Genomic DNA, 17,561 nt, shown 5'->3' on the forward strand with positions numbered 1-17,561 from the left:
ACCTCTTCACCAGTAAATCAAGAGAAAAACTTGATGGCAATTTTGAGCACTCTGTGCCAGACATACCCTGTCACCATTTACTGATGGGAAATCGAGACTTGCTCGTAGTCCTGATTGAGGTTGGTAAACTAGTCCTGCAGGGTTAATGCCTCTGCTGTGGTATTTTGCTGGGAGACCACTTATTTCCATGGAGCTTTCTGTGGTTTACTCTCACTTCCTACTGATGAATTTCTAAAGTATTGGTGACAATGTTTGTTCTCATTCTTACAGCTTTGCAATGACAGAATCTTAAATTTTTCTTTTTTTTTAAACCACTATAAAATTGCTTACAGTTTACTAAACTTAGTGGTTTACTAAACTTGATACATATGGTTATGCCTCTTATCTTTCTTATTCAGGAATTCTAATTACCTATAGAAATTCTAGGAAAACTGGTACCTTTTTGTTGTAATTAAGAATTTACCAGTAAGCTGGACACCTAGCACAGTGGTAGAAAGTGTGCTTAGCTTTCATTCCAGCAAAACACATGCACACGCGCTTGCGCAAACACACACACACACACACACACACACACACACACACACATATATTTCACCAGTAAATTCCTGGAATTAATGTACTTAAGTTAATCCAGAACCCTCAAGAGTAAAAAGAGAACTTGTTGTTTATAGAAGACACTTTTACCACTTCTCCCAGAGTAATATGAATAGGGCTTAAAGACTCAAAAACCTTCTCTAGGGTTCAGAGTTTGAACTAGGGTCACTCACAGCACAGCAACTTTTTTTTTTTTTTTGTACTGGGGATTGAACTCAGATCCTTGTGCTTGCAAGGCAGGCCACTGAACCGCTGAGCTAAATCCCCGGCCCTCCAGCACAACTTTTATACTACAAATTAGAAAAAGGGGCCACATATTGAGAAGATTTAGTGTTATCTAGTAACTTTTGTATACTTGAAATTAGTTATTAATTTACCTTCTCTAAAGATTGAACAAACTCAAGTTCTTTAAAAACAAATGGAATCTTTCATGACTGTTCCATTAAACAGAGTTTTATTGATGTCTAATCTATATGGTGCCCTGTGCTTTCCTAGGAACTAATTTGTTTTCTTATGGGCAGGTGTCTTAAATACCAAGACTTATTGAGATTATGACAGTCTGTTCTCTTTATTTAGAGAGTGACTATTCTATCTTTAGGATCACTCTGGCTCTTTTTTTCAGGATATATTCTTAGTTACCACATAGACCCAGCAATTCCCAAGGCAAGTTTTCAATATTCAGTGCTTATTCCAGAAATACAATGACATTTTCACAATAAAAAGACCTGGATTAATTTTAATGTAGAAGATGTAGTTCTTTGTCACAGATTGGAAGAGACTAAAAATTAAATATAACTAAATGCAATGTGGAATCCTGGATTAGATCCTACAACAGGAAAAAGGATAAATGGAAAAAACAGGTAAAATTTGAATAAAGTCTTATTTTAATTAATAATATTATACCCATCATTGCATTTCCTGTCTTTGCATTATGATTTTATTTAGTATTAAGGGGTATTCACGTGAAGAGTATGGGAACTCTTGCAACTTTTCTATAAATCATTTAAAAACAAAAACTGGATACATTGTCCCCATAGTATCTAGGAAGTGTGATATTGGCTCTGCTGGTGGCTCTAGTCTCTAAGACCATAAAAGTGACCCAGGGTGCATGAACGTGCTGACTGTCCATGGGAACCAAACACAGAAGTTGTTTGAGTTGTGCATCTGTTCTAACCCTGCTGGTTTGGTGTAAGTTTAGTAAGGTCCATAGAAGGCAGTAGGGTCTCACAAGATTCAGATGTGGATTTTAGTCCCTTCCACCACTCACTAGTACTTAAGTTTGGTCAGTAAGTTTGCCTTTTCTGAGTGTCTGTTTTATCATTTGACTATTGGAATGCGTAATACTCGCTCTGTGGTGATTATGAAGATGAAATAACATCCATGTATGTAAATCTTAGTCATAAACTGTAAAACACTATACAAAATGTTCATTTTGATTACTATCCTAAAGAATTGCTTGGAGAAAAAGATTACCAGGTTCCATGGATTATATGTTAGACTAGCTCATTTTACATATTTCTCTACATAATTGTATTGCTACATTGGGTACAGTCAAAATTTATAAATAATGTATTTATAACTGTGCTTATAATTTTTAATCTTTCAGCATTAAAAATCAGTTTGGATCCAAACTAGTATGACAAACCAAAGCATTAAGTTGAACATTGTAGAGTACTTTTAATCTAGAAGTTTTTCTTGTGTATTATTTTAGACATTGTCCCACTCTTTTGCTTTGGAAATCATGATAATAGGAAGAGAATTTCAAATATGAAAGCCTCAAATGGGTTAGTTCTGAAATTTAAAGCCACAGCTGCCAGTGGAATCCATAGAACTATTTTCAAGAGGAGCCTAAAGAGATACAGTGTCCCCACCAATTATATGACTTGGACATTGTAGTTTTTTTCAAAAGTAAATTATTCTATAACTAATTGAAAACAAGATTAGACAGAATATTTAAGTAGTTTTGCCAACTACCTATGAGAATTTTATTTTTCTTATTTTACACATGAGGGATCTAAAAGCAATTCTAAGTCCCTATTACAGATGATTTATTGCTCTAACTCTGTGGTTGGTGAAGGGCTGCTGAGTGTGTGTCTTCAGCTACATGTTGATTACTTTTCCTGCTGTTTCTACTACTGTCTGTTGATTTAGCTATGTCCCTATAGCACCACACCCTCACATAGCTCCGGTTCATTTTCAAAAATTCTAATCCAATGCCAAAACCCAAAGAGATCAAAGAAATAGGAAATTTTCTAGTGAAGTCAGAGCTACACATCAGTAGTCCTCAAGTGTTTATTTTTGAGTAAAGAAAAATACTTTAAAGGTAGGGGAAGTGGGAAGAGTAGGGGAAAGGAAATAAGGTAAAAGAAAAAATATGAGAAAAGGGAAAAATGGAAAGAGTCTTTGATGTATAGTTTTGATTTCAGAATTATGGTCACCTCTTTAAATGAGTTAAAATGAATCAAGATGCATTCTGATGTTTCCTCACTATCCTCTGAATTAGTTTCTTTTTTTAAAATTGAATTTATTGGTACATTTTAGGTATACAGTACAGTTACATTCATTGTTGCAATCTTGCACCTTTACATGACAGGTCTTGGTTCTCATTTTTTCCCCTTGTCCCTGCCCTCCTTTCACCCCCTCCTCCCCTCCCCATTTACAAACACTTTATTTCCATCTTTTCATTTTCTCACATTTTTTTCTTTTCCCTTATTACCCTTCCCCTACCCATCCCACCTTCTCTACACCTTTAGCCCTTTTGTTCCCATTTCACAATGTCAGTTATCTCATTAGGATCTTATGTTCTACCTCTGAATTAGTTTCATAGCAGAGGAATTCTCTGCAAGCTTAGTGAGAGTCATTTCCATTGCCTTCAGGGCCTGGGGCCATTTTTTAGACATTTCTCCATAATTATGTTTTCTTTTAGCACGTTTTTGTTATTTATATTCCTATAAAATCCATTTAATATAGATTTTGAAATCAGTACTTGAATTCTCTTAACAGATTTTTTAAAATCTCAGAACAACAGTAGTTTCTTTTTCTGATTGATATTTTTGTTGATTGATTCAACTCCCTTTGACTTTTTGTCTTAATTTATCTATTTTTGTTTTAACCTTTATTAATTTCTTCTGTAGTTTCTTTTTTGATTTATTCTTTTTCTATCTTCTAAAGTTGAATTATTCAGTTCATTTTAAATTGATAATATAAAATTTTAAAGTTATGAATTCTCTCAGTACAAGGCTTTTTCCCTATAACATAATTTATTTCTTTTGGGGGGGCTGTTTTTTTGTTTTGTTTTGTTTTGTTTTTTTTGAGACAGGGTCTCACTATATAGTTAAGACTGACCTGGAACTCACTCTGTAGCCCAGGCTGGTCTCGAACTCACAGCAATCCTCCTGCCTCAGCCTCCCAAATGCTGGGATTACAGGCATGTGCCTCCACACCTGGCTTATAACATAATTTATTTCTAATTGGCCTGTGATTTGTTTTGATTATCTGAAACCAAAAATCACTCCAAATTTTTAAAAGTTACATAGTTAGTTTTCCTCTATGTTTGTCCCTTGGTTTGTTCCCTCCCTCCCTCCCTTCGTTCCATCTGTTCTAACTGGGCATCTCTTGCCTCATCCTCAGAGTGCTAGAATTACAGGTGTGCACCACCACACCTGGTTAATTTCTTTTGTAGTTAATTGTGTTATATTATTGTCACAAAATGTGGTCTGTAAGGTTTTTTTCTATAACTTGTTCCTATCGTTTTGTTTTATATTCTGTCACTTGCTTTCTTTTGATTCCCCTTCTCCCTTTCGTTCCTTTCTAGATTTTGCTGAAATGATCCAGTTTTCTTTGCTTCCTTTTCCTCACAGATAATGAGAAGTATCACATCTTATTTGCATAGGACCTGCAAACTAGATGTACTACATTTTAACACATTTGGACTTATATCTTTTAACAGTTTTGTGAATTCAGTAATACAGTTTCACAATGAAACTTTTAGCATAATTTGTTTTTATTTTCTCCCATTCTCATTTTACCAGTTTTGCTGAAATAATCTGAATCCTGATCACTCTGAAAGCTTCATTCAGTAGAATAATTATCTATAGAGAGAAAAAGAAGTATATTTGTACATACTAAAATACCTGCCTGCTTCCCTCCCTTCTTTGTTTTGTTTGTTTGTTCCATTTGTTTATTGCCTGTGCAGATGAAAGATAGCTTGGCTAGATCAGAGAGTTCTACTGTCACAGTTATTTTCCAACAGACTTCAAATATGTTGTTCCATTGTGTTTGTTAATTAAATTTTTATTTTGAAATAACTAGATTCACATGAGTCTGTAAGAAATAATAAAGAAGTCGGGTACCCTTTGTACAGTTTTTCCTAGTGATAACATATATCACAAAAGTGTGGTACAGTATCATAACCAGGGCACTGGTTTTGCTCGTCATTATACAGGCATTTCCACCACATCAAGGATTTATGTTGCCCCAGTCTAGCCATGCTCATTTCCTCCTGCTCTTGCTCTCTCAACTCATAACAACCTCTAATTTGTTCTCTAGTTCTATAATTTTCTAATTTCAAAGGACTTTATTATATCAGTGTGCAAATAAAATATGTAACCTTTGAGATTCACTTTTTTCATTCAGTATAATTATTGAGTGATCCAGATTATTGCATCTATTAGCAATTGGTTACTTTTTATCGCTGAGTGGTAATCCATTGTAAGCATATACCGCGGGCTTTTTGCTAAGGGACACCTGGGTTCTTTTCAGTTTTGGCCTGTTATAAATAAATCTATGAATATTCATGTAGAGGTTTGTAGATAGACATAACTTTTCATTTCACTGGAATAGATAGATGTACAGGAGTGTAATTGCTGAATTGTTGGAGTTGTTTGTTTACTTTTATAAGAAACTGCCACACTGTTTTTTGGGTTGCCTTTACCATGTTACATTCCACCAAGATATGAATGTTCTCTTTTCTCTAAATTTTTGCCAGCAATGTTTTATTTTTGTCATTCTGATAGGTGTATGTAATGACATTGTAGTTCTAATTTGCATTTTCCTGATGACTAATGATTTTTAATTATTTTCATGTGCTTATTTACCATATGTAAATCCTCTTTAGTGATATCCTCTGTTGCCCATTTTCTAGTAGAACTGTTTACTAGTGCCCCAGGTCTGCCCTAACAAAGTACCATAGACTGGTGGCTGAAAACAACAGGATCTCATAGATCTGGCATCCATAAGTGTGAAACTAAGATGTTGGCAGAGTTAGTCCCTTCTGAGGGGTCTGAGAAAACATCAGTTCCATCTCTCTAGGCATCTGATGTTAGCAAGTGATCTTTGCTTATTGCTGCTTTGCACTGTGCTTGCATAGTCACATGGCATTCTTCCCTTATATGTCTGTCTCTTTGGGTCACATTTCTTCCTGGAAGGACATACGTCATACTAATTTAAAGATCTACTGACACTGTACGATTTCAACTTACTGATTAATTACATCTACAACAACTCTTCCAAATTAGGTTGTGTTCTGAAATACTGAGTTCTGACTTCAACATATCTTTTTGAGATCATATTGGTTGTTTGACCAACTGATCTTTATAGCTCATAACAGGACATTCATAAGACAGAGGTTTGTTGGGTCTTTTTGTTTGGTTTTGTTTGTGTAATGTCCAGCTTATCAATTTGTTCTTTTATGGTCCATGCTTTTGCTATCAAACTCCTTTGTGTAATGCTAGATCTCAATGTTTTTTCTGTGTTTTTGCTAACTGTATTGTAGTTTTGAATTTTATAAGTAAGCCCAGATCCATTTGGGGTTATTTTGTGTGAGAGAGGTTAAGATCACAGTTCAGTTTTTTGCCTGTGGATATCCCATTGCTGCAGCACTCCTTGCCCCCTTTTTGAGAAAGGGTCACGCTATATAATCCAGGCTGGCCTCAAACTGGCAGCAATCCTCCTACTCTGCTACGCCTGGTATCCAGCACCCATTGTTGAGGAAATTATTCTTTTCTTTTGTTTTGTTTTTCTCATGCAAGGACTCAAACCCAGGGCCTTGCACATACTGGGTTAAGTCCTCAACCACTATATCTCCAGCTCCAAAATGACTATTCTTTATCATTGATTAATTTTGCATTTCCTGAAAAAATATTTACACTAAGTAGATCTATTTTTGGGTTCTGTATTTTGTTCCATTGATTTGTTTATCTGTTCTTATCAGTACCACATCGCCTTAATTACTGTAGTTGTGATAGGTCTTTAAGTTGGGTAAACTGATTCTTTTTATTCTGTTTTCAGAATTGTTGTAGCTATTTTAATTCCCTTACCTTTCTTTTCATCTAAATTTAATAAACTTTATTAACAAAAATGTCTTACTGATATTTTATAATGAGTCTTTAAATGATGAATTCAGGCCGGGCGTATTGGTGCGCACCTGTAATCCCAGCACTGGGGAGGCTGAGGCAGGAGGATTGCTGTGAGTTCAAGACCAGCCTGAGCTACATAGTGAGTTCCAGGTCAGTCTCAACTACATAGTAAGACCCCGTCTCAAAAAAAAAAAAAAATTTGTGTCTGTATATCTGTATAACCTTATACTTCTGATGTCTGCAGGATCTGTACTGATATCAGTCATTTATGACTTTTACATACATTCAAAAATGCATTCTTGAGCATTTTTCACATAGGAATACATTTACACAGAAACTGTACCTGGATGTTCATAGCAGCTTTATTAAATGTAATCGCCAAAACTTGGAAACAACCCAAATAGATGTCCCCCAAGAGATGAACGGTTAAACAAACTCATAGCATGGAATACTACTCAGCAATAAAAGTAACTATTAATATACGTAACACCTTGGGTGAATGGGCAGAAAACTATGCCGAGTAAAAGAAGCTAACTCAAGAAAGTTACGTACTTTATTAATTTACTTATTTATCATTTTTTCTTTCTTTTTTTGGTGCCAGGGATCAAACTCAGGATCTTGTGCTTGAGAGGCAGGCAGTGGAACCACTGAGCTAAATCCCCGGCCCCTATATATCATTTTTGAAATGACAGAATTTTATAAATGGAAGACAGTTTGGTTGTTGCCAGAAGTGAGGTGCCAAGGGTGAAAGTGAACATACAGTTGAAGGGCAGACATGTATTTGGTTATAAAAAGGTGACACTAGGGATCTTCCTAGTGTTAGAACTGTTCAGTATCCTAACTATTATGAGAGATTAGTGCATGTAAAAGAGAAATCTAAGTAAGTTTGGTAAGTTCTATCAAACAAAATAGCTGCTTGCAGTATGATGTTAGGGTTATATATAAATAATATATTGTCGAGATATTATATGGTAAATGTTTACTATCACAGGGAACTGGACAATGTACATTTATTTATTTAGCTGTGCTGGCAATTGAACCCAGGGCCTCACACACTCTAGGCAAGCAATCTGCCACTGAGCTATATCCCCAACCCTTTTTATTTTATATTGAGACAGGATCTTGCTAAGTTACCCTGGCTGGATTCAAACTTGATATCCTCCTACCTTGGCCTCCCACGTAACTGGGATCACAGGTGTGCACCACCGCACCTAGCCTGTCTGTGTTATACAGAGTCTACCAAAAAGTATGTACACACTTCAGGAAAAGAAAATTTGTATAAATATTTTAATACTAAATTTATTGAGACATCATGAGATTAGTACAAATTAACTTTGGCCTCTACAATTACAAGAGATGCTCAAAGTGGTGGCCATTAGCTTCCAGACATTTATTAGTATGGTGAACTGCTGTTTGGGTAACCTTGGTCCATTGAGACTGCTGTACGTGCATTTTTCAATTTCTTTTTCTAAGAGCTAGGAGTGTAGTGGCTTTTCTGCAATATTCAACATTCTTTAGGATCCGCCGTATGAGGGTCACATCTGTATAAGAAAACACCATAATATTTGTCCTTTCTTGATGCGTGTATACATTTTTTTTTTGCAGACACTGTATATTACATCTTCCTGTGAATCTATAGTTATCTTGGACTGGGAGTCATCTTTAAAAGCCCTAAAAACATTTCCTACATATAGTAGACTCTTTGATTTCTACTATGTCATTTTATCATACCAGGAATTCTTTCAAGCCAGTAGAATTTCCCATTGAGAGGTGAGAAAATTGAAGTACAGTTTGGACAAGTACTGACATTTAGCTTAGTGACATCCTGGAAATAAGTATCCAGATTTGCTGACTAAACATGTCCCTTTTTCCACCTGTCTGTTTCCTCTCTTAGCCCACCTAGGATTGATGTTTAATCTCTTCTTTGTAGGCTGAGAAGTATTTTAGCAAGCCCAGTTTGTCTGGACGAGACATTTCTTAAGGATCGAAGAACAGTCATCTATCTAAGTCTTGACTATGGCAAGGGTTATCATGTGAGGCCCTGTCAGCAATGTGAAAGTTAGCAGCTAAGCTTCATAGAGCTGTGATGTCTGTGTACTCTAAAGTGTATGTGTTATGTGTATTTCGTATTCTTTAACTCTAGCCTTCTTCCTTTCTCAAGATCTGAGAGTAGGTAAAAGGAAATTATATAGTTGGCTAAAGCACTTGGTTTAACCAAGCCAAAATGAATGACAGCTCTCAGGGAATAGACTCCATGCAGTGAAGTTGTTCTTTGCAACTGTAACTTCCTGGCATAGGTCATTAGAGGCTGGAAATTAAAGTAATGATAAGACTAAGGTTTCACATACAGTCAGCATCTAACTATGTCAGTAGTGTAAATATACTCTCTGGCAGCCAACAAGGACACTAAAGATCTGTGGACACATTTCTCAATTACCATAGATAAATAAAAGTAAAAATTGTATTTGTTTGATAAGGTTTTGTTTTGTTTTGATTTTGGTAGGAGTCATAGTTACGATTCAGTTATCATCAGGTCTGGGGATTTAATGCTCAGTGGTGCTGCTCCTGCCTTGCAAGCACAAGGTCCTGATTTCAATCCCTGTTACCAAATTAAAAAAAAAAAAAGAAGAAGAAGAAGAAGAAGGTGAACTATGATTCATTTATCAGTCTTTGGTCTTAAGAACCAAGTCTGGCAGGAGCTTTTCATTTTGTAAGGACTCAAAACAACAAAGTAGTGAAAAGATATGATGAGTCACTTTATCATTATAGCACATCACTAAGGACAAAGCAGCTTCCATTTGTGAATTTTATCTGTATAGTAACCAGTAAGTACTACCAAGCAAATCAACATAAATATTCCTCTTTTCAGTTTTTAAACATTCGCTGTTTTCTGGTCACAAAAGTAACATGAAAAAGGCTGTGGAGCATATAGGCTGAGAGCACTAGTTTTGGACTTGGAGAGGCCCCAGCTCACATACATAGGTGGCTGGCTGTGGCATGTGACCAAAACTCTTGTTAGCTTTACTTTTCTTATCTGTAACATGGGAAGAAATTATAGTACCTACCACAGAAATTTGTTGTGAAGATTAAGTAAAATAATGCCAGTAAAATACTTAGAATAGGGCCTGACTTATTAAAAGGAATTTTTAAAAAGTAAGAAGAAAATAAAAATGACTCCTAAACCATAAGCCACTGTTAGCATCTTGATACCTTGGCTTTTCAGGTTTTTTCTGTCATCACACACACAAAATTGGTTTTATATTTTATATGTAATTGTATCCTGTTTCATTTTTCCCAGGTGTATTTTTGTTTTTGACATTAAAATTTACTAAAAATATAAGTTTTCATGACCTCATAATATTCTAACACATAGCTGTACTTAATTATATAATCACCTTTTTGCTAAGTGTCCAAGTTATTTTTAATATTTTTACCATTATAAATATTGCTATTTGGAGGCGTTGGTACCGGGGATCGAACTCAGGTCCTTGGGCTTGAAAGGCAGGAGGCAGAACCTCTGAGCTAAATGCCCAGACCATAAATACTGCTATTTTAAAGATAGATTCAGGTTGAGTTTGAAAAATCTTTAAAAATTTATTTCTTCTTGAACCCTGAGATTGAGTGTTTGCATGAATATTGATTATTGCCGTTATTTCAGTGAAATGCCTTTTAGTGAAGGGATACAATTTTAAAGCTTTTTATATAGAATCTCTAGAATAATGTCACATACATAATAAACTAAATGACTATGATGGACGAGTGAATGAGTGGCAAGAATATTAACACTTTGTCTATCATTATTTGTTTCAAATAAGGTCAAGCATTAGAAAACTTTTTTTTTTTTTTTTTAGTAAACTTTTGCTTTTGCCTTTGCCTTTGCCTTTGCTTTTTTCCACTGTGGCACGTAATGGTGGCTGAGGCAGAAGGATCACAAATTTGAAACCAGCCTGGGCTATACAACGAGACCTTGTTTCAAAAATACCAAAAAAGAAAAAATAAATGTATAATGCTGTTTTGCTTCTTAATCTTTATGCCTGATTTTTTTTTCCATTCTTTTCTTCCCTTATAGTTCATCCATGAGCTCGGTTTTTTCCACTGTGGCACGTAATGGTGGCTGAGGCAGAAGGATCACAAATTTGAAACCAGCCTGGGCTATACAACGAGACCTTGTTTCAAAAATACCAAAAAAGAAAAAATAAATGTATAATGCTGTTTTGCTTCTTAATCTTTATGCCTGATTTTTTTTTCCATTCTTTTCTTCCCTTATAGTTCATCCATGAGCTCGGATTTCCCACACTACAACTTCAGGATGCCTAATATTGGATTCCAGAATCTGCCTCTCAACATATATATTGTGGTTTTTGGCACTGCTATATTTGTCTTCATTCTTAGTTTACTCTTCTGTTGCTACCTGATTAGGTAATCAGTTTCTTCTGTGTTACTTCAAAATATGTTAAACAATCAAATTTTGCCTTCATTTAAAACGTGATAATGGGCAAATTTTCTAAAAGTTAATAGGGTTTAATCTCCTCTAATCAGTCATACACCTTTATACAGGCTTGAGTCCTATCTGTTGATGAGGTATATTTCACTCTGTAGAAAAAAATTGTCCATATTAATTTTTCCAGCACATTAGCACCTAGTGTGGATGCACTCATGTCATTGTCTGTCCCAAGATTTAACCTACTTTCACAGGGATTTCAAAATTGCTTTAAAGTCCTTAGGGATCAAAAAATAGTATCCAAGACAAGATCATGCCTTTAAAAAGCTTCTTGGGGTCACTTAGGATTTCAAACTTCTATTTGTTGTCGAATTAGTTAGGTGCTCAAGTGATTTATTTTCTGCCTAAAACACTAAATATTCTACATGACCAAAAGTACATGTGGAGACAAGTAACAGCAGGTAACAACTCACTGGAGGGGAAATAAATTTGGCCAGAAAAGATTCATGGTTGATTGACTCACAGTTATTTAAATATTTTTACTTTTTCAGTTTTTAAATGGGACCTAATTCTCAAAGCCAAAAGTGAGCCTATAAAATATTTTACTTGGTATTCTTCAAAGAGCTTTTTGGAGTAAAAGAATAGAAAATTGAATTTTATTAAACAGCTATACATTTAATAGTTTTTAGTATTTGTACAATATGTGATTATCATTAAAATAAATAACATCATCTGATGTCTTTCAGCAATTATTTGTTATTGCTACTAGTGTTTTAGGGTGTTCACATTGACTACTAGTCAGTTCTGTTGTTGTTGTTGTTTTCTGGTACTGGGAATTGAAGTCAGTCACTCTTGCCAGGCAGATGCTGTACCTCTGAGCTACAACCCACACCTCAGTGGTCAAATTTAAACGAAGTTAGTGTTCGGTTTCTGATATTCTGACATTTCCATTCTTCATAGAAAGTGAATCTTTTCTGAAAATTCTCACAAAATGTAATTGCACCTCATATATCATAAGCTATATTGGCTGCTTATAATTTTTTAGGTTTTGGTCAGATGGTTGAAGATATAGGTCTGTAACATGCAAGTGAAGACTAGAAATAGAGAGATTATGTCACAATGAAATAAAATGGGTCCAGGACAGAGTTGTAGGAAAATGCTGATATTTAAGAGAATCCCATAAAAAATTCTAGGAAGTGCTAGGCGTGGTGGCATAAGCCTGTAATCCTAGCACTTGGGAGGCTGAGGCAGGAGGATTGCCAAGAGTTCAAGGCCAGCCTGGGCTACATAGTGAGACCGTGTCTCAAAAAATAAAATTAAATTAAAAAGATTCTGGGAAGAGATAGCAGGAAATGAAAGGAAAATCATGAGATAGGTACCCTACAAGTACCATTTCAATAGTGTTATTTATGTCAGCTGCTTCCAAGGAAGTTCAGTAAGGTAAGATTTGAAGTTTCTATTATATTTGACAATTAAATTTATATCCATAATCTTTGTTAGAAAAGGTTGAGTAGCATGAGGTAGGGGGAATAAAGGCAGGCAAGCTATTGTGGTACAAAGCCTGACTAGCAGATGAAAATAGATAAAAGAAATTTTAACCTCCTTGAAGAACTTTGGCTGAGGAAAGATAAGGTTGAGGAAAAGGCAATTGCTGTAAAATCAAGGTAGTATTTTGATGTTTCTTTTCTTTATAAGGTAGACTTTTGTAGAAATTTATAAACATAATAGAATGAGCTGGTTATGGAGGATCTGTGAGGAATAAATTATGGACATGAAAAGAGACATGCCTAAGAGATAAAGTAGTAGTAGTGCTAAGCAGGAGAATACTTCTCCTAAGAAAGAGAGGAGGATAACTGTAAAGGACCTGTGTGAATCTGTGAGACCCAGAGCGAGGGAGCTTATGTGTCTGACAACTCTCATTCTTTCTCTGTGGAATAGAAAATTGACATTTGAATGATGGGGAGGATGTGGTAGGGGAAAACTTGAAGAGAATGGCAGGGATTTGAAACAACCACTACATGGAAACAGATTCTGAGCAGAACAGACAGAAGGAAGAGAGCAAGGAGAGTCAGGCTGAGCATGGAGGCTACAAGTTTGTAGTCACCCAAAGCTAGGTGATTTTATCATTTTCTTCAGCACTGTTCAACATTGTTAATCGGTACTGTATCCCTAAAATGTACCAATAAACTCAATAAAATTAAAAAAAAACAAAAAAAAACATTCATTTAGCAATGCAAAATAAAATAGTACAGTCTAAACTATCAATAATTTATATAACTTAAAAGAATAATAGCAAGGTTTATTTAAGAATTTATTTAAGACATCTATTTAAGAGAGAATGTCCTAAAACAAATGAATTTTTAGCTACAGATTGGGAAAAAAATGGTGAGCACAATTGGTTCCTTCTGTGGCTGGAAATAACAAGTTCTACTTTGGGAAAATATGAAAATCCCATTAAAAGATTCAAATAAGCGTAGGGGCCAGGGATTTAGCTCAGTGGTTCCGCCTCCTGCCTCAAAAGCACAAGGTCCCGAGTTCAATCCCCAGTACCAAAAAAAAAAAGATTCATATAAGCAAAAGGAATTTACAATGAATCCTTATTTTGTGAAATTAATGGAGTTCATCTTATTTCTTTATATGAAAAGTATATTGTGTTCTTCTTTTAGTAAAATAAGCCGACAAAAAACAGAAAACCTATAGAGTATATGAACTACATGATCAATAAGTTTGACCTAATAAAGAAAATTTATAATTTTAAATTCAGGTACCAAACCTGAAATACTGAAAACCAGTGATCCTAAGGTTTTTTTTCATGGAGCTAAGCACACACACAGCGTGCACACATAGCACACACACGCACAAGAAAGAAGAAGAAAATAAAGATAATCATAGAAATAAATGAAATAAAAAACAAATATAATAGAGAAAATCATTGAAACCAAAAGCTAGTTGTTTGGTAAAATTAATAAAATTGATCAATATTTAGAAAAACCAGGAAAAAGAATAGGGAAATGATGGATCATTAATAACACAAATTCTGTAACTATCAAAGGATCAGAAAGATTATGTATCTATGCCAACATATTGGAAATTTTATTTTTTTATTTTTTTTGTGGTACCAGGGATTGAACTCGGGTCCTTGCACTTGCTGAGCTAAATCCCCAGCCCTTATATTGGAAATTTTAGATGAATTACATAGATTCTTAGAAAAAAATACAGGTCATCAAAACTGACATCACAAAAGCACTTATGAAAAATCCACAGCTAATAGCATACCCAATAATGAAAGAGTAAGATCAGGAACGCAACGAGTTTATCTGCTTTACTACTGTTATTTAACATTATACTAGAAGTCCTAGCCACAGAAATTAAGCAAGAAAAAGAAATAGAAGCATACAGATGGAAAGAAATAAAACTATTTGCAGAAGACACAATTCTGTGTGTAGAAAATCTTGGGGAGGAAAGTGATTTTTTTTTTTTAAAACAAAGCCCATAGAGGACTCTGTAGAATTCATGCTCAGTATGTGCAAGGCCTTGAGTTCAATCTCTAGCACCAGACAACAAATAAATGAAAATCCTACAGAATTCTAAAAAAAAACAAAAACAAACTACCAGAGCTAATAAATCCAGCAAATTCAGAATACGAGATCAACACACAAAAACTGGTTGTGTTTCTGTACACCAGTAATGAACAATCTGGAAGAGGCATAAAGAAACAAGTCCATTTACAGTAGCATGCAAAAAACAATAAAATTCCTAAGAATAAAGCTGACCATGGAGGTGAAAAGCCTGTACCCAGAAAACAATAAAACATTGATAAAACAAATTAAAGATTAAATACAGTAAATGGAAAGACATCCCATGTTCCTCAATTGAAAGATAGCATTGTTAAGAGGGCAGTTGTCCTTAAGGCAATCTACAGGTTAATGAAATTCCTATCAAATTCCAGCTTTTTTTTTTCCAAAAGTGGAAAAACCAACTTAAATTCATTTGGAATTGTAAGAAGCCCCAAGTAATCAAAATAATATTGAAAATGAAAAATAAAATAGAATTTATACTTCCTGATTTCAAAGACACACTACAAAGGTACACAAATCATTGTGGTACTGACAATGAACTATAAACCAAAGGATCAGAATTGAGAGTCCAGAAATAAACCCAGACATTTATGCCAATCAAATACTCAGCAAGGACACCAAAATTATTCAGTAGGAAAATTGTTGTTTCAACCAGTGGTACCACAACAGCCAGATAATCACATGCAAAATAATAAAGTTGGGCCTCTCCACATAATATAAAACTTAACTCAGAGTGAATCAATGACCTAACATTAAGAGTCAAAAGTATAAAACTTTAGTAGTGGTGGCACATGCCTGTAGTCTCAGCAGTTGGGAGGCAGAGCAGAATGTCCAGTTGAGTCCAGGAGTTCAAGACGAGCCTGAGCAACATAGTGGGACAAGATTGTCTTTTTAAAAAATTAAAAATAATTATATCCAGGAGAACTTACCAAGATTATGAAGACCTGGGGTATAGCTCACTGGCTTACTATGTGTGAGGCCCTGGGTTCAACCCCCAGCACCCCCGAAAAAAGGAGGCAACCTTCATAATGGAAGAAAAATATTTGCAAATCATATATCTGATAAGTATTTAATATCCAGACTATATTAAGAGTGCCTGCAGGGCTGGGGATTTAGCTCAGTGGTTCTATCACCTGCCTTGCAAAAGCAAGGTCCAAAGTTCCATCCAGGTTCCAAAAAAAAAAGGCAACAACAAAAGGATGTCTCAAATACTATGCAAAATAAGGTTAGGAATGTAGCTAGGTAGTAGAATGTAAAGCACTTGCTTTACAATCACAAAGCCCTGAGTTCAATCCCCAGAACAAAAACATTTTTTTTTAAATAGGAAATTTAAAGAATTCTCCATATACACAAATGACTGACAAACATGAAAAAATGTTTGACATCTTGATCATTTAGACAATGCAAATTCAAACCACAATAAGATACTACTTCATACTTACAGGATGCTTCAATCAAAAATATGGAAAATAACAAGTGATTAGGATGTGGAAAAGTGGGAATCCTCATATATTACTGATGGGAATGTAAAATAGTGCTGCTGCTGTGGAAAAGAGGTAGAACAGTTAAGCATTTTTACTCCTTAGTATGTACCAAGGACAAATGGAAAGGGAATTCCAAAGATAAATTTCTAAAGGAGTGTTTATAGTTACATTATTCATTCAGAAAAAGTTATTAAATACCCATCAACAGATGAATAGATGATGCAAATTATGCATATAATGGAATTATATACATATAAAGGAATATTATGTAGCCATAAAAAACTAAAGTCCTGATACATACTGCAGTGTGTATGAACTCAGAAACATGCTTAGTGAAAAGCCATAGAAAATATCATATGATTGTTTTTATATAACTAATATATAAATCCATAAAGACAAATCTGGTTAGAGGTTGCCAGGAGGTGGGGAAAAGGAGGATAACCAAGGCATGATTACTTAATGGGTACCAGATTTCTTTGGGAATAATGAAAAGTTTGGAAATTAAAGAGCCAATGGTTGTGCTACATTGTGATTACACTTATCACTGTAAGATATACAGTTGTAATGTGATAAAAAATGAAAGAATACAGTGGAGTACTACTCTGCCATAAAGATGGGTGAGTTTTAAATATTTATAGCTAAATGAATGGACCTTGAGACCATAGTCTTAAGTCAAATAAATTGGACACATGTTTAAATACCACATTGTTTCTCTAGTATGAGAAACTAGAAATAAGAACTGAGGGGCTGGGGGTTAGTTCAGTGGTTCCACCACCTGCCTCGCAAGCACAAGGATCTGAGTTTGATCTCTGGTACCAAAAACAAAAACTGAGATGTAGGACCCAGTGTTTAGCTCAGTGGTGCCACCACCGGCCTTGCAAGCACAAGGTCCTAAATTGGATCCCAGGTACCAAAACAAACAAACAAAACCAAAGATGTAAGCCAGGCGTGGTGGCGCATGCCTGTAATCCCACCATTCTGGGAGGCTGAGGCAGGAGGATCGCTATGAGTTCGAGACCAGCCTGGGCTACATAATGAGTTCCAGGTCAGTCTCAACTACATAGTGAGACCCTGTCTCAAAACCCAGAAAACCCAGAATGTATAGTGG

General features: G+C 35.1%; 1 protein-coding gene across 3 annotated transcripts in view; it reads left to right on the top strand.

Moving 5' to 3' along the window:
* Rnf24 (ring finger protein 24) overlaps positions 1–17,561 on the top strand; it is a 52,024-nt gene that overhangs the window by 19,431 nt on the left and 15,032 nt on the right. For 2 of the 3 annotated variants that reach the window (XM_010610974.2, XM_033761211.1), the window contains exon 2: positions 11,220–11,369. In XM_010610974.2, the coding sequence (XP_010609276.1) occupies positions 11,227–11,369 (143 nt within the window). In that variant the 5' untranslated portion in view covers positions 11,220–11,226. Of the gene's footprint in view, positions 1–8,699; positions 8,721–11,219; positions 11,370–17,561 lie in introns of those variants that run through there. The other variant, XM_010610972.3, reaches the window with a different exon arrangement.

This window comes from Fukomys damarensis, unplaced genomic scaffold (genome assembly GCF_012274545.1).
Source record: "Fukomys damarensis isolate Sample0158 unplaced genomic scaffold, DMR_v1.0_HiC HiC_scaffold_7, whole genome shotgun sequence".
NCBI classification, from domain to species: Eukaryota; Metazoa; Chordata; class Mammalia; order Rodentia; family Bathyergidae; genus Fukomys; species Fukomys damarensis.